The sequence below is a fragment of the Chondrus crispus genome, genomic scaffold (genome assembly GCF_000350225.1).
Source record: "Chondrus crispus Stackhouse genomic scaffold, scaffold_38, whole genome shotgun sequence".
Lineage (NCBI taxonomy): Eukaryota > Rhodophyta > Florideophyceae > Gigartinales > Gigartinaceae > Chondrus > Chondrus crispus.
In genome coordinates this window covers 288,592-310,907 of record NW_005179318.1, presented here as the reverse complement: position 1 = coordinate 310,907, position 22,316 = coordinate 288,592, and the positions used below count along the sequence as shown (strand labels likewise).

Here is a 22,316-nt window from a genome sequence, read left to right as displayed (position 1 = left end):
CCCTCCCTCGTCCCCTCGCTCACCTCCCTTCACCACGCCCTCTCCGCCACCCAGCTCTCCCCTTCCCCTTCCCCGCTCACGACCGACTTCCCAACCCCCCTCTCCGACTCTCTCATCCTGTCCACTCAACTAACCTCCAAGCTATCCCTTCTAGCCTCCATCCGCACCTTCCTCACCCTCGCCTCCCCGCCCCCGCACCCCCTGCCGCTCCTCCCCCGCGCCCGTCGTCTCCGCGATGCGCGCGACGCAGCCGCCCTGCCGGCACTCGTCGCCATCCCCGCCCTCGACAAGCCCCGCGCAGAGCTCATCGCACGCCATAATTCCCTGCGCCAGGAGCTCGACGACGCCCTCCGCAACGCTGTCTTTACCCCCAACCGTCTCCGTCTCCAGCCCGTCTCCGACCCCGAAGACGACGAAGGCATCTCCCTCTCCGCCCCCTCCCTCCGCACGCCCTCCCCACCCCTCTCTCAAACCCCAGATCCCGCCCTCGTCCTCGCCGCAGACACCCTCTCCGGCCCTGGCCATTCCGCACGTCTACTCGCCGATGCAGCCCCGCACAGCCTCGCCACCGCCATTCGACATGCCGTCCTCGCAGAACGGCCGCCGCCCCCGCCCACCGTCCCGAGCCTCGCAAGCTCCTCGTTCACCGCCTCCGCCGCTACCCCCGCGACGGCCTCGGCCTGCTCCGCCCGTCCGACTGCGTCTTCCACCGCCCCCATGCATGCCCCCGCGGCCTTCGCTCGCCCAATTGGCCTGTTCGCCCGCGACGAGCACAACGCGCAACGGGCCGTCTGTCAAGCCGTGTTTGAGCGCGTCGTCGCCATCCTAACTGGCGTCTTGCGTCGCCTGGCGGCTCTAGCCGCCGCCGTCACCCAAGACGCCACGGGCATGGACCGTGCCGTCAGCGAGGCTTGGGCTGTCGCGCAGGGCCTGCTCGTCCGCTTCGCGCACGCATTGCTCGCTCTTCCGGAGTCGTCCGATGCTGAGGACCTGGAGGACGACCAAGCCCGCGTCGTCGCGGCAAGCGGGCTCTCACTTCTGCCACACCGCTCTGGCCCGCCGTCCGCTTCCGGGCATAGGGGGTACAGGACGTATGCCTGGGCCTTTGAGCGCGGATCAGCATATCAGGACTCGTTTGAAGCTCTGGTCGCGCATGTCACGGCCTTGTCGCCGAGCATCTACAACCTGGAGGTCGTGTATGCTCCGTTGCAGCAGTTTATTGGGAATAGCGGGCGCTTGTTACATGCGTGGCAGCAACCGGATGATGTGGCTAGCGTGCTATCGGGGCCTGGTGTGGAAGCGGAGTACGCTATTCTGCCGGCTTTCGTAAGCAAGGCGGTGGATGTCTTTGTTAAGGCAGCACGAAATGATGTGCGGGCGTATATGGGCAATGCCTTTGGAAACCGTGCGGGCACCTTGCTCCAGCCCCCATCGCTAGGAAAAATACGCGAGCATACGCAGGTCGCAGGTGCGGCGTCGCGCTACGCCTTACCCGCCATGTCACAGACGCAAGTGTTGTTAGATGTGATCGGAAACTGCTTGTCTCTGTGCATTGCGGTACCAACCGTTGCGAGACGGCTCGGGGAAGTTGTGAACAGCGACGTGATCAAGCCGTTTTCTGAACGCGCTATATATGCGCTCAATCTAGCCGAGAGCTGGACTGATGCAGGTCCGTTGCTCAAGGAAATCCGGACGGCCGCTCACCCAACCGAAGAGAGCCAAAAGCTAGATGCCCATGGGGCGAGCAGTTCATCTCGCCGAAACGGACTGCGGCGATCGCAAACATGGAACGCAAAGGCGTTGCGAACCATCCGCAGGCGACCAGATTTGACGACGACATGTCTCTCGCGCATGTACGACAAGTCAAACCACTTGGCGAGGGAGAAACCTGTACGATTACTCGACGAGAGCGAGTGGAACGCCGTCGTTCGCCTGGTAGTAAACGCGAAGGTTGTAATTGCCGAGCTTGAAAACTGCACAAATACCGAGGAAGAATGGAAACCGACTGGAGTGACGTCGCACTCGTCTTCGTTTTCACAAGAGTCAGTTTCGATCTTGAAGCTTCGAGCTGCCCTCTGCGACCACGGGGCATCAGCGTCGCATCAACGCGCTGTCATTGAAGCCGTCGGCAGGATGCGAAGCGGCTGCCGCATCTTGCGGGAGGAGGTGGTCGAACGTGGGATCGCGGTGCTCCACACCGAAGTCGTATTGCGATGCTTTTGGGAAGCAATGCAGACACTGACGATCAACAAAAAAGTGAAGAAGACGGGCCTTTCAAGAAGTGCCATTCCCGCCAACGATGCGATTCCCCATGTAAACGGGACGGGCATCTCCAAGGTGGCCCCCATTTTCAAGACATCCAACTTTCAGCTCTCTGATGCCGAGCGAAGCAGCGAAGACACCTCTGTCGCGATGTGCGAATATGACGAGTTTGGCGATCGAATCGCCAACGAAAACGTCACGGATGTTGATATCGAGGACTACAGCTTTCCCTCGACGGCCGTCTTCGAGGCAACCGAATGGAAAGCCCCACCGCGTGACAGCAGCATTCGCTCTACTACGGACGATGTAATGCTTAGCGCTGCGCAGACGCAAGCGCTAACGGACACAGACCGGCGCATCGTGGCGCGGGGGCGCGCTTTCGGTGAGGAGCTTCGCAGCAAAGACGAGGTCATTAAGTGCAACTTGTCGGTGCGCGAACGGCGCTTCATCTTTTGCGAAGCAGACGGCGGTGTGGCGGCAGGTATTCGGGTTGCGGGGGAACTCGCAGGAAAAGGCGATCGGGACGTCGCATCAGGGGCCAGATTGTTTCTCGACGCAGCCGCAACTACGGGAGCTGTGGCTTTCGGCTGGCCCGTGGTGGAAAGTGACTATTCTGTTGCTGAAGGAGCGAGTGCTAGCGGCAGCGAGTGCCGGACGTTATTGTACGCAGCAGGGCTAATGTAGGACGACAGGGACAGGAATATTATTCACTAACCAACAAACACATGATTTATTGGAATACTCTCTCGGCACACCTCTTGTACAAACGAAGATCAATCCATTCGCAGCAAACAACACACTCCAGGCATATATTTTTACAACATCCTCCAGCAAACTTTCAAACTAGCCACTCAATCATCATTTTTCGCGTCCAGCGAGATCCCTGTGCCCTTCGCATGTACCTCTGAAGCGCTCATGCCAGGGGTGCTCGTCTGCCCCGGCGACAAATCATAGCGGTCTGCGGATGTAGGCGACTTCCCGAGAGGGTGGAAGACTGATCCCCAGATAGATCGGGCCGCATCCTTGCGGGACGGGGTGAGCTTTGCCAAGGAGGGAGAGCGCGGAGAAGGAGGCGACGGCGGAGAAGCCGTCGTCTGTTTGGGGGTCGTCGGCGCCGAGCGCGAAGCCGCTCGTGCCTCGTGATAGCGAGCCAAGAAGTTTTGCATGTCGGCTGGCTCGTCAAAGTCCTCCATAATGAATGCGGTTAGGGATGGCAGCGATGAGTGAAGTGGTGGTTGAGTCAAAAGTGTAGTGAGGAGTGGGAGGATGGGGAGGGTGGGGAGGGGTAGGGTGGGGAGGGGTAGAGTGGGGGTACCTGCCTTTGTCGTGCCTGTTTAAATACTGTGTGAGGAGAGAGGAGAGAAGGCAGGCTCCACCACCATGTAGTGTTTGGAGCAAAGGCAGCTACAATTCCGTTTATGCCGCAGCTCGGTAGGTACACAATCTGGCTGTTTCGGGGCCCGGCCGTTTGCACAGATCGAGGGGGGTTCGCAGAGGCGGGTGGCGGTTGGGCAGGGGGTGGAATCTGGTAGGGAGGAGGTCGTGAATATCTGCTAGAAAGCATATAATTGGTTGATTATTTGCAGCAGAGCTTTTACTGGATAGTGGGGATCCGCTACGATGCTCAGCGAGATTGCAGTGGAGGCACGAGACCGGTGATCTGTGCGAGAAAAACACGTGGGAGCGGGAGATTGGTTCACGCTGTGGCGCAGGGTATCATAAAGACGGGAAACCGTCGGTTAGGGTGCGCAACCGCGTTACGTTCGTGCGTTTGCTTGAAGTGAATAAAGGCCTGCAAAACGGTCTGGCGGCCGCTTGCATTTGCACTAGTTGGGGATGTTGCTTTCGCGTTAGGACCGAAAGGGCGCTTTCACTAGGGCTGAGAGAGCCAACGTCAGAAACACAGGAGATATTTATGCGGTTGGCCTATCTGCTTGGACACCGAAAGGCTAACAGCGCACAGGTTCCTCACAGCGATTGGAAAGATCTTCCGCCCTTGGTATCGCGCTGGGAGCGGGAGGCTGACAGTGGGGTAAGGGGGCATTTGTTGGTGGTAAACACGGAGATCAAAAAGTCTGGTGCGGGCAATGTACCAAAACCCGAGTTGTTCTTGGAATATTGCCGAACTGGATACAGTGCATTCATTCCTCCACGCACCACTAAGGATAGTAACTTGAAGAGAATGACTGTACATCTAGTTGATACATATTACCTTTGGACATGCAGTCGTCCGCCGTCCTCCATTAATCAGAGGCTCGAAGGTCATTCCCCTTCCTTTCGCAACTCGAGTATTTTCCATGATTACATGAAGCAAGATGGTGCATCTTGCTTCGCAGTGGGATCGCCCAACGAAGAGGAAAAGGTCATCGATGTTTGCTAGGTCAAGCGGATGAGCTGTAGTATGTCGTACCCAGTGTGATGCCGTGCATGCGGCCCTACAATCCTGCTATTAGCAACTAATTAAACTAATGAGGAGACGGGGGATTTCGAAATTCGTCTCCTCATTAGTTTTTCGACTAATCTGCATTGTTTTTGATGCATCTGATATTTCTGAGCACAGGGCTTCTCCGAAAGCTTCTTCCAATGATACAAACTCAGTAAAGGCACTGCAAGGTTTTTTGTGAAATCTCCACGGGGCCAAACATTTTTATCTCCTTTTTGGATGAGTCCAGATGGGACTGCGAGGGTGCAAGTATAACGAAAGAAATAAGTTACACCCTGCCAGCGCTGCTGCGAGCTAATGAGAACGAATACAGAGAAGCAACTTGTTTTATGGACGCCCACGTTTCTGGTCACCACGCAAAAAAGTCTGGGCCCTATCAATCAACATATGAAGAAAAATAACGGCCTGCCTGGCCTGAGATCCGCAACGTTAGCGTGGCAATAAAAGGGTTTAGACGCAAGTCGGTGAATGGAAGCGGTCGTGTGTGTAGCGGCAAAGTATGAAGGGCACCGGCACCAAGCGGGGTTTTGAGGATTCTCTAATCTGTTCCGATGGTGCTGCCTTTACGACGAAAGAGCGAATAAGTACAGATCCTAGCGCTACGAGTCTTTCGCTTCGATTTTCGCAATTGCCGGTGGTGTTCGAGGCATCCCAGGGCCGTCGGTGAGCAAGATCGCGATCCGCTCAGCCCCTCGATGGGCCGCCTAACCGAAATCGGCAACACCGTGAAAACAGATCACGAAGACGCACGCGCGGTGCGCCCCTTAAGTAGCATTCAAAGAAAGACCGTCATGCGCCGTTGATACTGTCTCGCCTCTTTCCGCCTCCGCTGATCACACGCTGGTTTGACAACCTTCGCGATGTTTCGCTTCGGCGAGCAAGGAAGATCTTTAAATCGTTACAGTAACGGTACTGTGAGTATCAATCAACATGATTTCGCATTGGGACGGCTACTCTACGACACTTTGACAAGTCCGCTCTTCGAAAAGTTGCTGCAGAAGTTCATCCAAGTTTCCTGGAATTGCAACACACTCTGGAGTAGAAAAAAGAGCACAAATCGTTTGCTCTGGCTTGAGGCCAATCAAATAGATTCAAGGTAGATTCAAAAGCGATCACTTTCTTCCGAACAAGTTTTAGCAAAGTTGCTATCTTCCTGTTTTCGATATACTGTATACACATATTATATAGTCAAGCTGCCCGAGACTGACGCATCATGCACTAGACTCCATGCAATTTTGTTTTCAACCTCGATTTGCTTTCGCATTTGGGCTACGAGGCAACTTGTGGATTATATGTTGTGCGTGCAGCATGTTATAAACAATAAAAGTGACTTCAGAGAGTCAAAAGAGGAGTTGCAATAAATTCAAAAGCCGGACACTCATCGCCGGCCTGGCCTCACTTTCTCTTCACTTTCTCTTCACTTTCTCTTCACTTTCTCTTCACTTTCTCTTCACTTTTTCTACGGTTTCCTCTGACGCAGCAAAACAAATGTATCTGTGCGATGCTTTCTCTCGCCCGGCCGCTGTGTCAAAACTGCATTCGAGTTGTGATGTACAAGGAGACGTTGTGCAGTCTCCTAATGTCCGTCAGAAGAACGGTTCTTCCAGCTAATGCATCAGGAACGCGAGTGCAATTGCTTTCATTTTTCTCTTGAGGGAGAGTCCTCTTTTCATGACCGGAAAGTTTGTAATGCACCCTGTATCCTGTTACCTGTAAAGTAATGACATCATTGCGATTTCCATTTGATCTTGTCCTTTCCAGATGGCATGTTCTCTGGAAAGTTGTCCAGGAAAGTTGTACAGACAATTGCTACATCGAAAATAATATATTCTCATCGAGCTTCAAATGAACTTAAGCCACTCGTGACTCCGCGTTAGGAGGAGAGTAGAATATCTTGCCCCTTTTTTCCCATTGAATCATTAACAACAAGAAATGTGAAAGCGATGACGACGGCTGTTTTCTTCTCTAAAAACCCGCCTCCTCCTTATTGAAGAGCTCCGAAGGAAACCTTAAAGGCTTCATGGCTTATTTGAAATACACGTTGACATGTATTTTTTCAGAGAGAGAGTATGTGTGTGTGTGTGTGTGTGTGTGTGTGTGTGTGTGTATGTGTGTGTGTGTGTGTGTGTGTGTGGTTTCCCCCTCTCTTTAGCCTTAAGCAGCACATGTCGGTGGTTTGTTGAACATATGTTATACCGTTCGTTAAAAAGCGCAATAAGAGGATTGAAGTAATGAGTTATTATTAACCCCGCATTCGAAGTGTCCTGTTTCTACTGATTCGCCTCTGACATTGCATCACGGTCGACTATCTCTTTGTCCTCACACGGTCTCAAGGAGCACGTGTTGTTCACGTGGATGATGGCGTGAGTTCCCAGCTCTTGCAGGAAGGTTATAATCCATGTAAAATCGACTGTTCGCAAAAGTCCAGCATCCAGCATTCCTACTTTGGACCGAGTCTGCCTTGCCGCACAGTCTCTTGGCACTAAATCAAACACGAATATCGTAGTTTGCTTGCCCAAACACGTCAACAAGCATAAGAGTCTAGGTAGGACTCCCCAAGCTACAAATTGAGGAGAATTTTATTCATTTTGGAAGCTGTTGAATGAATATAGACACTATATTCCCTTTCATCGCATCATATCGAAGCCTGTGTCACTATGAAAGTGGCCCACGCGTGAATTTAATTCCAAGCCACTGAAGAACTTTGTAAGCTTACGGGGTCAAAGCAATTACAACTGCACGACGATAAAAAGGCCTGACTACTACAGTACCCTTAGGTAGATCGAGCTCTGAGGTTGCTGTGCCAACCTACTGTAAGGGCGAGCCTGTTTGTGAACATGATGTTGGTGCAAAAAAAAAGGGACCTGAAATGGTTCCATTCCAAGTACAAGGGGGTCGCGATATAGTGCTACCCTGTGTCAGTGGGCCGAAAACGGCACTATATCGAACCAGGCACTGTTAGATAATGAGATTTACGGCTTTTTTGCAACCACATCCTTCCTTGCATCACTGCTCAGAAAGACCGCTCGCAGGACGCCATCACTCATGCTTTGTATCTTCACTACAGACTCAAGTCTAATCAAGCATTTCTGTTAGTAGTAGCTGCCGAGCCGTTGCATTGACTTCCTCCTTTTTCGCAGCCATAAATGCCAGCCTACACTTTTGGAGATGTCCAATTGCATCATCGACCCTGCCTTTTTCCGCCATAGTCTCTATTCGAGTTGGCAACTGCATAATATCTTTCCGCGGCGGCAGCGGCTCTCGGGCAGTACACACATGTCCATCCAACTGCCTCCCTGGAGACCCTTCGTTTTTGGCTCAAAATTCGTGCCACCCGCAGAAGGGTGGCACTATATCGGAGCTGGCACTAACAAATATGGCACTATATCGCGACCCCCCCCTGTATAAGAAACGCGCATTCTGGGTCGCCGTATTTTGGGCCAAGTGTCCCAGCTATTATGCAACACACATTCCACGTGTATAAAATATCTCCTTGGGCAGTACGTGTACAAAACATGCCATGTATGACATGATAATCTGACATACAATCTTCCAACGCTAAAGCCGCTTCCAGCTCACCGAGACGGTTTGCCTCCTTCGTCCAAAGTGCTCACAAACCACTCCTCTCTACGAATCTGCTGTAGTCCTTTTCCGTGCTCCGCAGCCTCAGAGTCCATGGCACAACTCTTTCTCACCAACCACTTCATCCCGTCCCAAGCCGTACAACCCCATCCCTCCCAGCACAGGCGGCGTGTTTCCCAAATACCCTGCGTCATTCAGGGCAATTCATAAACTCTCACAAGTCATTCGGCACCGCTGTACCATCACCACGACGAAGTCCTTTCTCCAGCCCTCAAGAATCTTTCCTCTAGGACCATGTCTCGCAATGCCCATGCCGTCACCGTTTTCCGGCAATCCCGTGCCTTCGCAACCATCTCACGTCCTGGTACCGGTGTTGGAAGCGCATCTGTCACATCCGTGGTGGCCAGCGGGGGGTCTGATACCGCAGCGCTACAGAAGCTAGTCCGCTCTATTCCTCGACCGTCCGCCATTCACGCTGGTTTGGACGAGTACGTCGTCGGACAGGACAAGGCGAAAAAGGTCCTCTCGGTCGCCGTTTACAACCACTACAAACGCGTGGCAGCAAACGAAGCTGCTGCTGCGGCCGCTCTTCTCCGCGCAAGTCAAGAAGCAGCCGCAGCAGACCCCCCTGGCACAGTCCGAGCAGAGGCCGCAAGAAAGGAGGATGAGGAAAAGCGAAGGAATGGCAAAGTCGATGAGAGTACTTGGTACGGACCGCCGCCGATCAAGGAAGAACGTATTTCTAGGCTCCAGGAGGCGGCGGAGCTTCTCGGGTCGAGGGAGGGCGCTCGCGACACGGCTGCCTTGCCCACCCAGCTGATGCCCCGGGATACTCAGACAACGTTACCAGAAGTGTTCACGGGTGGTGCTGCCTCGGCGGCAAAAACGAGCAATATACTCTCGTTCAGCGGGTCCGTGGGTGTTTTTGCGAAAGGCAGTGAAAAGGATGCCGTGGAGCTAGAGAAGAGTAACATTTTGCTCATCGGAAACACAGGAGTGGGTAAGACACATCTGGCAAAGACACTCGCCCGACGTATCAACGTTCCCTTCGTTATCGCGGATGCAACGTCGCTTACTCAAAGTGGCTATGTCGGTGATGACGTGGAGTCTATTTTGTACAAGCTGCTCATGGCGGCCAACTTCAACGTTTCCTTAGCAGAGCGCGGTGTTGTGTTTATAGATGAGATAGACAAATGCGCAAAGAAGAGCGAGAGCGTGTCAATTACGAGAGATGTGTCTGGTGTTGGAGTTCAACAAGCTTTGCTCAAGATTTTGGAAGGCTCAGTAGTTGGAGTGCCAGAGCGTGGCGGCGGAAGGAAAAACCCTCGTGGAGATGTCATTCACGTGGACACGACGAATATACTTTTCATTTGTGGTGGCGCTTTCCCTGGGCTGGAACGCATCGTGGCAGACCGGATGTCAGCAAGCAGCATTGGTTTTGGCGCAAACGTCAGGGCAGAGGGAAGAGATGGGCCAATTAGCTCGTCCATTCTCGACCATATTGAGAGTGAGGATCTTGCCAGCTTCGGCCTTATTGGGGAGCTTATCGGGCGACTGCCAATTGTCGTCAATCTTCACGCGTTGAACATGCAAGAGCTAATTCAGATTCTGACACAACCAAAGAATGCTATTGTCAAGCAGTTCAAACAGCTGGTAGGAATGAACAATGCAGAGCTTCATGTCACGGACCCTGCGCTGTCCATCATCGCTCGACAGGCACTAGAAAAGGGAACTGGTGCACGGGGGCTGCGCTCCCTTATGGAACGGACTCTCAATGATGCTATGTACGAACTGCCCGACATGGACGGCATGTCGGCGGCAATTGTCGTCGCAGAAGATGAAGACGCGCCTGGGGAACGTGTATGCACGACAGTCTTGCGCGGGCGAGGGGCTTTGGAGCGATATCTTGCCGAGACTAGTGGGTCAGGCAATCAGGACACTGAAGAGGCAGTGCTGAACTGACAAGTTCTGTTCTTCCCTCGCAGGGTGTCTTGTACAATATTATACAGTGATCTCATTACTTGCGGGCTTCAATTCAGGAACAGGCAGATTTTGCAGCGAAGTACCAGTACCGAAGGCATGAGAAATTGTAAAGAGGCAGAGTAGACGCTTCTTCTGGGACTGAGTAAGGGTCCACCTACGCCGGGCGTCGGCTGGGCACGGTTGAAGCTGTAAAACATCGTCAGGACTATGATTCTCTAGGCATCCGCTTTAGTATCAAGTCTTGTCCAGGTTCGCACGGTTCTGAACGAAACGCGATCCCTGACCCGAAAGCAGTAGAGATATGCCTTGAAATATATATTTTATACAATGAGGTGTGTAGTCATGCAAGCAATTTTTGCTGTGATAAACTCTGCAGCCTGGAGTTATCTCAGTACCCCAGAGGTTGCACTCGTAAGGCGGATGCAGCAACCACTTCTCCTGCCTCCTCATCTATATCTATTGCCTCTCCTGAAGATGTAAGCTCCTTTCTTTCTTCGTCCTCATCGTCATCGATTGAGAAGGAATTATGAGCTCTACTCCGGAAGCGATTGGGCCTCTTACGTCGTACAAAAATGAATATTCCCACGGCCATGGCGATGATCACAAGTATGCCTAAGGCAGCTGTCAATATCGTCAAGGGGACACTAAGTCCTCCGTTCGCATCAAGGACAGCGGGACCCTCTCCCGTATATAAATGCTTAAATAGCTCATCATCTGACATAGAATAAGCTCCTGCGTTCTCCCCTGACCATTCGACATCATCGGCATCTGTCATTGCAAAAGTGTGTGACCCAGACATTTCTAATCTCATTGTTTTCGAAAAAAAGACTTGTCGCCCTTCAATCTTGTGATCTGCTGTGCTAAAAGACCATTGCGGGCTAGCACGAGACCCCATTAAGTGTCCTTGTGGCGTTACATTGGGGTCGCTATCATTCGGTTGTAGCGCATATTGATGATCAAGAACTGCTGCAACTCTGACAAACACGTGGGTTGACTTAGACGGAAAAGGTCCCATTAGGGCGTGACTAAACTTCAGCGAGTACTGCACTGGAGACGATGACAGCATAGTCCCATTCTGCACATCACTGATGTCATGCTGTTCTCCACTTTCCGTCCTCCACTGGACGGCGCATGCGTCCACAGCAAACGCTCCCCCTACCATCCAGGACACTATCGGTTTGTTGTGTTCATTGGTCGACGCTTTGGCATCAAGTAAGATGTACGGCTCTAAAGCATCAACGGTGCTTAGAAGAAGTCGAACATTACGCGGAACGTGGCCGTCACCATCACTTCCCCTCTGCAAGATGGCTTCTGAAGAGCCCAACATATGCTCGCTGGGCTTTTTCTCCCGTGCAGTCTCCACAAGATACGTGACACAACGTTGTGTGCGTCTGTCAAGTTTGACCTTCTCCTTGGGATATCCCCCGAGAGTATCGGGGCGACACTCGACGCCCTGACCTGACCAACTCGCACCGTACGCCCAATCCTCAAGTCCTCCCTTCACGGGATACACCAATCTCCCCATGTCTCCAACTGGATAGGCCGCCTCATACCGGCCAGCAGGCCCCGCTACATTCGACATTCGCTCACCGAGTGCACGCATGATTGCTGTGTCCGGCGCTGGCTTGCACATTGGACCCGTGCAATGCTGCGTATCGCCCCATTCATACCCGATGACGTTGGTGCCACCATGGAAGGTGATAAGGACCCGAAATAAATGCGTTCTGAAGAGTTCGTTCAAAGTCCGAGCAGCCACAGTGCGCATGCATTTAGTGGGATCTTGGTCAAATCCGAAATCTCGATTAGGATCAACGGAAGTCTCGGTGCCATTCTCCATACTGTGAATTTCTGATCTTCGCTCCAGCGAAAAGCCGATGGCGTTCGTCATTGGGGTCGCAACCACGAGACGTGTGTCAACCATGCGTTTTATGTGGGGATCTGATTCATAGTTAGAAACCATGTGCTCTAGAAACGCAAGCACGGCGTGAGGCCCAATTACTTCGTTCCCGTGAAGAGTGCCACTGACCATCATTTCCGGGCGTTCTGGTTCTGAGGGCAGCGTCTCTAAGTTGGAGAGCTCGACCACCCATATTGTGCACGGAGCATTTGTCCCCACCTCATCAGTTGCAGACTCCAATTGGGTGCAGTTACCCACATGAGGAAGTAGGAAAGTCTGTTGAGCAGAGTACAACCGCAAGAGCTTGGGGTACTTAGCCGCAAGTTCGGTAAGCCTCCAATAGATCTGACCGTACGAAAGATACTTGTACGGTTCTGCGGTGCCTGTAGAAGGGAACGAGGACAGCGAGAGAAGAAACAAAGCGATCGAACTACAGACGCGGATCCATGATACCATGTCGAGCTTGACCAAGCGCCGGCAGTCTCAATTGTTCGGGCGAAACAAGGAAGCTATGGAGCTTTAACCGCTGTTTCAACTCAAACGTGAACGGCAGTGGACGGTCCAGCTCTAAACGGAGAAGTTGTGTTGGGGGACTAGTTCAAGAACGAAGGAAGTCACATGGCAAAAAAGCTCTTCCCTTGGACAAGAGAGGGCCCAATGTGGGCGTCGAGTTGCACTCATGATCATGCCGTAGCGGGTGACCGACCAAAATATAACTGATAAATTACCCATTCTTTGAAGGAGGACCCCCACCATTACACCGCAGACATTGAATGCATCACATGCCAATCATGTCTTATACAGTATGAAGCAAATGGCTCCACCTGCTGCCTTGCACAGTACCCTACCGTACACCAAGCGGCATTACATTAAGATCTGTTTTGTTTCATTTGCCCACAAAATCGCTGGACGTAAACTAAACCCGAGATTGAAAAATTCCGCCACGGGTATTGCGGACTGACCTCCGGCAGCGTGCCTGCCCGCAACAAACGAACGCAGAGAGTTACAAGGGTACAGTACACTAAAGCTTTACATCGTTGTGCCGCCCGACGGATCACGTGCACCTGCGCGAATACTCGCTGAAGCGAATATTATAGCTCGCCACAAGGATAGAAAGGTTCTCAGTCGAAAGGGCGATGTGTTTCGTCTTCTTGATGTCAAGGCTGTCAACAGCCTGAGGGCGGCCGTTTGGAGAGGACCGCTTTTAAGAAGCTTCTACTTTTCTATCTTTCGCGGTTGCTTCGGCGGCATCAGTGGCAGATTCTGTCACGCTTTGATCCGTTGATGGACTCTGCGCAGATGAAGCGATAGGGGCGTCCATGACGCATATCGATATAACCCGTGCAGTCTGAGACTCGTTTGTGCTGATGAATAGAACAGAAAACCCACATCGTTTTCCTTCAAGACGAGTCGATCCGGCAGTGCTGTGATCAGGCGGATGTGAAACTCGTGGAAAACTGCCCCCAGTTTTCGGGTTCTCTCTAGCGTATTCTTTACGTCCACTTTGCAGCGCTGCAGCTTCTGTAAGCATTGCTGTACACTACCAAAACCCCAAGGCTTCCGTCAACAGCGACATGACGATCACCATGTAACTGTTCTTATGCAGCCCTTGCCTATGGCTTTTGGTCTGTTCAGCAGAGAACGGTCTGTTCAGCAGAGAACGTCAAGAGATATTGCCGCTTTTACGTTTTTGATAAGTCGCAATGTTTTGCTTTCATGTTACGGTGGCACTGGCGCCCTCCAATTGAAACCCCGGCTTTCAAGCAAGTTCAGACGTCTTGTATAATTCTTTTACAACAGTCCCCAGTGTTGCATTCATGCATTACATGCTATGTACAACGTTTGCGGCCCAGACTTTTCATAGATGATACGTTACATGTTAATTGTCTGGAAGCTACGTATAGATTTAAATGGAATCTCAAATACGAATCCAACCACACAAAACTATCTCACTCATTGTCAACGCTCCACAATCACCAAACCCATCCGAATGCGAAAAACTCCAAACCGTGACGCTTCCGCCGTCGATCCAACACACTTGAGTACTCCGTTACGATGCTGAAGCGCTACTGCCGTGTACCTTTTTTCGGAATAATGAGCCGATTGAAGGTCCCCTCTTCTGTTCCATTTCCTGTTGTGCAAGCTTGAGCTCTGAAATAACTTCTGCCCATTCCGGTCGCAGGTCCGGATTGGCGTCCCAGCATCGCGCAATGATGTCCCTAAGCCGCTCATTTTTTATCTTCTTCTGCGATGGTCGCAAATTTTTCTTCACGACATCCACCGCGACCACCGCCGCAATCTGATATTCGAATGGCCGTTCGTCAGTGAAAATTTCGTTGCAGATAAGCGCAAAACTATAGGTATCTGCCTTCTCTGTGTAGTGGCTATGGCACGTAACCTCTGGGGCCATGTATCGATAAGATCCCGTCTCGCCAGTCATCTTGTCGGCGGAGTCCTCATCGATGAAGCGGCTGAAACCAAAGTCGGTGAGCATGGGCTCATAGTTGTCATCGAGCAGAATATTAGCAGGTTTGATATCCCTATGAATGACATGATACGAATGCAAATACTGCAGGCCTTCGGCGAGACCGAGAACGATCTTGAACCGGAGCGGGTCGCCTTTCCTTCGCACAAGACGAGAATTGTACAGAGCATCACCCAGCTCACCCTTCTCCGCAAATTTTGTTACAAGGGAGGCCGCCGGGCGATCCTTGCGGAGGCACAGGCCCCTGAACTGCACGATATTTTTGTGCTTCATCTTGGACATGATGTCCATCTCGTTCTTCACAGAGTTTGTGTCGTGAGTGAGAATGGCGGGGGAGTACGACTTTACAGCTACTTTCTCACCGGCGTAATCAGCGAGGTACGTGACGCCTGAAGCGCCATCTCCTAGTTTCTTGCCGTAGGTGATTTCTTTCTCTTCGATGAGCCATTCGCTATTGTCGAACTGCGTGATGAGGTCCAGGAACTTTTGCATGTTTAAACTTTCAGAGGTCTCGGTTGAAACGGCAAACGAAAGCGTTCTTTGAGAGTTGGTATGCGTGCCGCAGCTGAATCTCTTAGCTTGAGAAACGTCGCTCTTGAGATGTGTCTTGGGCCTTTACACACGTGAGGGTGGTGAAGAAGAGTGCGGAGCGGCTGGACGACGCTTTTTGTTAATCAAATCCAAACGAAGAACACCTTCTGGCAGTTCTGCTATGGGGAGATTACGGTTAGGTCCAGGCAGTGCGATTAGAAAATGGAGCGGCCAACGCTTCGCTGCTAGCGAACAAGACTTTGAGAAGACTTGGACTGGGCGATATCGCCTGGCTGGGTGGTGCTAGGCAGCTGGCCAAGAGGAGAGGTCTTGTATCTCAGTAAGGCAAGTCTCGGCCCCCGTAGGAACACGTCAGCAGAGTGGGGCAAAAACGCAAGCGCTCGATTCCGCAGCTGCAGAAACCTCCGGTCGGCACGTGATTCGCTCCGTCATTTTTCTACTATATTTTTCCACCTTTTTAGTTTGCAGGCCGACTCCCACGCCACCTACCCTTGGTAGTAGGACGTAATTTGCCGGGCTAGCCACAAAACATGAACGAAGATATCTCCGGCCAATCTCGGTGGAGACCACCGAAACCGTCATCGTACCGTGGCCCCACATGATATGCCATACCCGTTTAGTCGACGCAAAAGAAAATCACGATGCGAATGAGCCATCATTCGCCCCCTCGCCCCAACGCCCACCGAGAGTATCATTCAGATTTGCTTCCACTGGATATCGCACAGCATCTCCGTTGTGCAAGGGATCGCAAATGCCTTCTTTTGGTGCAGTATACCGTGTATGTTACATAGGCCCGAGTTTTAACTTCGGTACTACATTCATCGCCTGCAATTCTTGGAAGAGCAGCTTACATGCATACGGAATTTTCAAAGTAGCCACATTTTCACCCGACTCGCACATTTGACACCAGTCTTTGTATCCGATTAAGCCACACTCCTTGCAAGCATGCACTGTGAACTCGTCTGAGGAAACCATGAGCCGCTCCATCAACAGCATCGACGCCCCATACCCGATGAGGCAGTCCCGCTCCATTTCACCAAGCCTTAAACCGCCGTCTCGGCTGCGACCTTCTGTCGGTTGCCGAGTCAGCAACGCTCGCGGACCTCGCGCCCGAGCGTGCATTTTGTCCTTCACCATATGCTTAAGTTTTTGGTAGAATATTGGCCCCGAAAACACGTATCCGCGCAGCGGCTCACCACTCATTCCACTATACACAAAGTCCTTGCCGTTGTAGTTGTACCCGGCGGAAACAAGGCTCTCCGCGCACTCATCCAGGCGGTCCCCATCGAACGCTGTTCCGTACCTACATTTACCTTCGAAGACCCCTGCTTTTCCGGCTATGAATTCAATCATCTTGCCCACCGTCATTCGACTTGGAAAACCATGTGGATTCATGATCAAGTCTGGCACGATGCCCTTGTCAGAGAAGGGCATATCTTCCTGAGTCACAATTAATCCGCAGACTCCTTTTTGACCATGCCGCGACGAGAATTTGTCCCCCAGCTCCGGTCGCCTCGTTTCTCGGAGCATTACTTTTACAAGCACGTGGTCGAGGTCATTGGAGGTTAGTAGCACTTTATCAGCAGCAACCGTGCTCGGCCCCTTGAAACTCAAGGGTTGGGGACGATATTCCTGTGGCCCCCCAATGATAATTGCAGCAGCTGCCGCAGCCCCAGTGAGAGTAGTGTCCTGAGGAACTTCCTTGTTCACAAAAATCATTCCTTTCTCCAGCTTTTCTCCAGGGGCAATTATTCCATCTTTATCTAGGGCCGATAGCCTCTCGTTTCGACGAACTGCTCCTGGATTGTCTTTTGATCCGACCTCATCCATTCGCGGCATTATCCGATCACAGCTACCGTTTGAATACCGTCTACATCCCGAAGAGTGCTTCCGTATCACAATGCATCTGCCAAATCCTCTGTCCAGAGATGCCTTGTTCAGCACTATAGCATCCTCAATATCATATCCGCTGTAGGACATTACCATTAGAGACGCATTTTGTCCGCCTGGCAGTCGTTCAAAACCAACCAGTTCTAGAGTCTTCGTTTGAACCAGAGGCCGTTGCGGGTAACTCAACAAATACAGTAGCGTATCTGTCCGGATATGCTGGTTGTAAGCAATCGCTCCGATCGCTTGCTTGCCCATAGCACATTGGTAAGTATTTCTTGGGGATTGATTGTGATGGGGGTAGGGTATGAGACCTGCGCAGACCCCCAAGATGGTCCATGGAGCAATCTCAATATGGGTTGTCTTTCCAGGGAGAATATCGGATTCATATGTGGCAATGAGTGTGTTGTTTTCTTCACTGACATCCAAATACTCAATAAGACCTTCCTCAAGAAGGTCCCGCCATACCATAAGTCCCTTCCTAAGTCTGCTGACATGCTCATCGAAAATCCTGGGTTGTCCTGTAACACTGTCCACAATAATTAGAGGGCGCGTGACGCGACCTCCGTCACATGCAATGTGCACCCACTTGTGCTCTGGTTGTTCAAACACACTGACATACTCTCCAATAAATCCCTTTCGTCTCATTTCTCGCAAACGATATGTAAGCTTGCGTGGTTGTGAGTGCACTCCCAAGATCAAACCGTTCAGGAAAACCACGTCGTTCTCGTTGACTTCCTCGCCGCTCAAAATAGATGTGGGTTGGACGCCAAGATCATACAAGAGTCGCTCTAACGGGGCAGGATCGTCGTCTGTTGTTACATGAGTCATCAGCGCCAAGTTCTTCACAAGCCCACAAGCTTCTCCCTCAGGTGTATCTGCTGGACACAGCATACCCCACTGCGACGGCTGCAATGCACGGGGACCCGACACTTTTCTGGTTTTCTCGAACTGCGATGTAATTCTTGTCATCATTCCCAGTGCAGAAATGAAACTGAGCCTCGATAAGACTTCCGTCACGCCAGAACGCTCCATTTTGAAACGCTTCACATGCCAATTCCCCGTGGAAATCGCAAATTCCAAGCCTTGGGTGATTGTATCTGTCCTGAAATACTTAGTGACATCAACCTGTGGCCTTTGAGTAAAGCGCCCTAAATCTCCTCCATCACCAAGTCTCTTCCTGCTTCTATCCCTTGCGGCCTTGTTTTGAGATTTCGTAATATGAGTATCTATCGTGCGCTTCAGGTCTGTGTTGAATTTCTTGAAAAGATCCTCAAAGAGCAAAGCCAAGAGTTGCCCTGCAAGTTCGAGCCTCTTATTTCCGTAGTAATCTTTATCATCTACTGTTGACGGGTCGTCCATGGCAATCAGAATTCGTCGGAGCATTTGAGCAACGAATACGCACTTATCCCAAAAATCAAAGTGCTTAACAGGAACGTGGGCTAGAATAACTCCTGCTAAGAGATCGCGCGCGTGGTCAATGCTCTTCTGCTTCGGATGTGGGGCAGGTCCAGAGCCGGGTTTCTGATCTACAGGTGCAGAGGTAGCCGTCGTTTTTTTCGGACCAGAAGGCCTCGGTCCAGGTCTACCCCCGAAGGCCGGTCCTCGGAACGTCTTCGCTTTCTTCCCGATGAAAAGCAACGCTTGTGTAGACGTATTGATACCTTCCTGTGCGCATTCATGCAATGTTGGAGCCATTCCATCGACATATCGCGGGTCTGTTCCAATTAGTTGCACGATTTCTTGGTCAGTTTCAACACCCATCGCCCGCAACACAATGGCAATATTCACATCCGCTTCAAGGGTATTGTGGTGCAAATAGATCTTGCCGTGTTTGACAATAAGAGTTGTGCGTGACTTCCTCTCGTGCGTCGAGGACTGTACGTTCGCAGTAATTCCTCTTTGATCGTTCTCGATGATGATTCGATTCTTTGATAGCTGCTCTTGAATGAGAATAACTTTCTCCGTCCCGCGCACAACGAAATACCCCCCAGGATCTAAAGGGCACTCCCCTACATCAGCCAACTCTTTGTCCGATTTGTTCGAAAGGATGCAGTTTCCCGAACGAAGCATGATCGGAATCTTCCCAATGACGAGGTTTCTGGACAGAACAATATCATCACCTCTAGTGTGCTTGATGTCAACAGTGATCGGGGCAGAGTATGTGGTATCGCGCAAACGGCATTCGTGGGGAGTAATATCTGTGCGTATCATATCATCAGTTTGGCATGGCTTACCCACTCGCACTGCATCGTATTTGAGGTACCACCTCGGGTCAACTTCCGAAACGATCTTCTCATTTGCCCGGACTATGTTGCGAATTTCAGTGTTGATGAGATAATTGAAAGACTCAATGTGTTGTCGCGCAATCCCTCGCAACTGCAGAAAGGCAGGGATAAGACGCCATTTCTCTTCGGCCGTCTTAATCGGCTGCAGGAGCTGCTCTCTGGTATACTGTTTAGGATCAAATTGAGGGGCGCTGACCGGAAATTCCGGATGGCCAAACCCAGGCCTTGAAAGGGTTGGCTTGACGTGGACCGGTACTACCCTCTCTTCCGGCTCTTTCTTCACAACCATCCCACCGAGAAGACTGCGGTGTCGTCCAAATAACCACGGGTGGTCTTGTAAAGCATTCAACAAAATTACAACGTTTCCTCACAAAACCCTCATGAGCTACTGGAATCAAGCAAGTCACCAATATACCACCAAGCTTTGGGGACGCTGAACGGCTCCAACCTTGCTCCGTCCTCACTTAACTCAGGTGAGCAAGAGCTGTCGGGTGGGAAGCATGTTACGGGTGGCTGGACAAAGGTCGACGAGAAACGGAGCGATCAAACGTGCAATCGTTGAAAACGTGGACACGATATTTCTTCGAAAGGCGTGATCCAGTCTAGCGCATTGCCCACACAGGATCAGAACCGTACACAGCACGTACAGTATGTGTGGGTTGTCTCCCGGCTGCAAGGGATGACACAAGGCTCGAGGGTATGACAATCACCCGAGGCTTGCCGAGGGTGAATGTCATACCCCGAGAGCCGGTGTCAGCCCGAGAGCTACGGGAGACAACCTGTTTGTCTTCCCGGCTGCGTTTTGACATCCATGTCGCGAAATCGTTTCTGTTTTTGATAGAACCGCCTAAAAGTAATTCAAAATATGCCATATCGATACCGTCGAGGCTGGGAAAGGGAAATTAAAATATTGGACGACGGTGGTGGGGACCAATGGTGCGCGGATACCCCTTTGGACACTATCGATGGATAGATAAATGCTATCCCTGGGTCATTTTGGACTCGAGCGGTTTTAGGATATCCGCGATATTACAATTTCGAAAATTGATACGGTTTCCCAAAAAAACCGTTGATCGCATAGCACGTAAAGCGGTTTCCCGGATTATCCGTATTGACAAATTTTTGAAACACGGTTTGTCGGATTATCCGCGCAAAACCCCAAAAACCGCACACGGATATCCACGAAAACAGTCAAAACTAATAATATACAGGGAGCGGTGCGCGAGTGGAGGCATTACCGACGCCACAAGAAGGGGTCCCTAATCCCCTCATCAGAGACCATGGAAACGAGCACAAACGTTTCTTCGGAGGCTCCTCCTGGCCATGACGCATTATTTGCGAATGCCACTGCATGGCTCGACGGATCTGCTGGTACAAAGAAAGCACCAATCTGGGCCTTTTACGATACGGCAGTGAACATGACTGCAGATTCTGTCGCATTGTGCTGCTCCCTATGCAAAACGAAGATGGCGTATAAAAGGAAGAATGGAAGTTCCTCTCTTATCAATCACGTTAATGTAAAGCACAAATCCCTGTATGCGGCATATGTCGCTAATCTGCATGGAACCAATGCGAACCGTCCCAAAAAGAAGAAAAAGATAAGTGATCTTCGAATTCATTTCAAGACTACTCCTTATGCAGCAACAAGTGATATGCAGAATAATCTGATCAGCAACATGACATTAGTTTGCTGCAAGTCTCTCCGGCCGTTTTCAGTAGTTGACTGTGTGTGGATGAGGAAGCTTTTGGGTGACATTGATCCTCGTCTATCTCTCCCTTCCCGTAAAAAGTTTACAGAGGTCATGCTCCCGGCCTTGGCCAAGCAGACTAAACACTCTGTAGTCGCCGACCTCAGGAGTGCAAGATTTGTTTCTATCTCTTTCGACCTCTGGATGACCCGCGGCTGCCAAGCCGCGATGGGAATAATTAGTTCGGGGATGCCATGGGATGGTTTGGTAGAAAGAGGGACATTTATCCTCATGTATTTATTTTGGCAACCGCGTTTCTTGCTATTCCGGGATCGCAAGTAGACAACGAACGTTCCTTCTCTGTTGCTGGCATTATAGCTAACCAGCGGAGATCGCGTATCAAGACGGAAAATCTAGATAATGTCATGCAGATACATGAGAACTACGAGTTACATATGCATACTGAACCATCCTCAACCTTCACACCAACCTCTACTTTACCAGAACTCGCTAACGCAGAGGCAAATATGGAGGGGGAAGTGTCTGAAGTTGAGTCGGATTGATTCTCGAATAAAAGTCTTATACGCATCAAACTTTATGTCTACATGTTTCGTCTGCAGCGAGTGGCACACGGGCGGAGGCACATAGCTTCCTTGTTTAAGGGGTAGGGCTTCGAGGAGGAGCGCCGCGGCGAGGCCCGGCTCGCCATCAAGGCCCGCAACGACGAGAACATCAACGTCGCCAAGGGCCACATGCCCAACGCCACCCGCCTCAAGCAGAAGATCGCAAGCTACGAGACGAGGGTCGTCGTCAACCAGAGCCAGCTCGACGTCCTGGAGGACGCCAGCTTTAACGTCGGCAACGAGAAGCAGATGAAGGCCTTTAAAGACGATATCTAGAGCCTGCAGCAGGACCCCGAAGAGATCAACGAAACCCTGCAGGGCATCTGAGTCCCCTCCCAACCCCCATTCCCTTTTCATCTCCCCCTTCCTTTCCCTTTCTTCCTACACCCCACCGCCGCAGTCTACCATGTTTTTTGAGAACCCAGCCCGCGCAGGCCCCCCTGCGCCGGCCCGCTGCCCTCGACCTTACAGTAGCTCTTTTTCCCACCCCTTTGCGCTGTCCCGTTCCTATCCATCCCCTTTCCTTCCAGACTGGAAGGGGGAGGCGACAATGAGCCCAATTCTCCGTAGATATGAGACAATCTTGACAGGATTGCCCTCAATAAATTCGCCGTTGACCTGCGCGT

At 51.5% G+C, this 22,316-nt stretch overlaps 8 protein-coding genes; 4 read left to right on the top strand and 4 right to left on the bottom strand.

Moving 5' to 3' along the window:
• The first annotated feature begins 888 nt into the window (after positions 1–888).
• Positions 889–2,946, top strand: CHC_T00006201001 (hypothetical protein). The gene has a single exon (XM_005718615.1). The coding sequence runs from the start codon at positions 889–891 to the stop codon at positions 2,944–2,946; it is 2,058 nt and encodes a 685-aa protein (XP_005718672.1).
• Positions 2,947–7,873: 4,927 nt separating this feature from the next.
• Positions 7,874–8,113, top strand: CHC_T00006200001 (hypothetical protein). Its single transcript, XM_005718614.1, has one exon. The coding sequence runs from the start codon at positions 7,874–7,876 to the stop codon at positions 8,111–8,113; it is 240 nt and encodes a 79-aa protein (XP_005718671.1).
• Positions 8,114–8,280: 167 nt separating this feature from the next.
• Positions 8,281–8,481, bottom strand: CHC_T00006199001 (hypothetical protein). The gene has a single exon (XM_005718613.1). It carries the CDS (start codon positions 8,479–8,481, stop codon positions 8,281–8,283), a length of 201 nt encoding a protein of 66 aa, XP_005718670.1.
• A 100-nt stretch (positions 8,482–8,581) lies between these two features.
• On the top strand, positions 8,582–10,656 carry CHC_T00006198001 (hypothetical protein). XM_005718612.1 is given in 2 exon segments: positions 8,582–10,249; positions 10,250–10,656. 1 exon segment carries the CDS (start codon positions 8,582–8,584, stop codon positions 10,247–10,249), a length of 1,668 nt encoding a protein of 555 aa, XP_005718669.1. The 3' UTR covers positions 10,250–10,656.
• A 2-nt stretch (positions 10,657–10,658) lies between these two features.
• On the bottom strand, positions 10,659–12,848 carry CHC_T00006197001 (hypothetical protein). The gene is made up of 3 exons (XM_005718611.1): positions 12,741–12,848; positions 10,839–12,629; positions 10,659–10,712 (listed from the first exon to the last, which is right to left on the bottom strand). Exons 1-3 carry the CDS (start codon positions 12,846–12,848, stop codon positions 10,659–10,661), a joined length of 1,953 nt encoding a protein of 650 aa, XP_005718668.1.
• Positions 12,849–13,767: 919 nt separating this feature from the next.
• On the top strand, positions 13,768–13,953 carry CHC_T00006196001 (hypothetical protein). Its single transcript, XM_005718610.1, has one exon. It carries the CDS (start codon positions 13,768–13,770, stop codon positions 13,951–13,953), a length of 186 nt encoding a protein of 61 aa, XP_005718667.1.
• A 3-nt stretch (positions 13,954–13,956) lies between these two features.
• CHC_T00008638001 (Serine/threonine protein kinase) lies at positions 13,957–15,144 on the bottom strand. XM_005718609.1 is given in 2 exon segments: positions 13,957–14,217; positions 14,218–15,144. The coding sequence occupies 1 exon segment, from the start codon at positions 15,142–15,144 to the stop codon at positions 14,218–14,220; it is 927 nt and encodes a 308-aa protein (XP_005718666.1). The 3' UTR covers positions 13,957–14,217.
• An 845-nt stretch (positions 15,145–15,989) lies between these two features.
• CHC_T00008967001 (DNA-directed RNA polymerase) lies at positions 15,990–19,668 on the bottom strand (the record flags this gene model as incomplete). The annotated part of the gene is made up of 3 exons (XM_005718608.1): positions 18,657–19,668; positions 18,261–18,548; positions 15,990–18,203 (listed from the first exon to the last, which is right to left on the bottom strand). Coding segments are annotated over exons 1-3 (3,514 nt in total), but the record flags the coding sequence as incomplete, so codon positions are not given.
• Between the last annotated feature and the right edge of the window lie 2,648 nt (positions 19,669–22,316).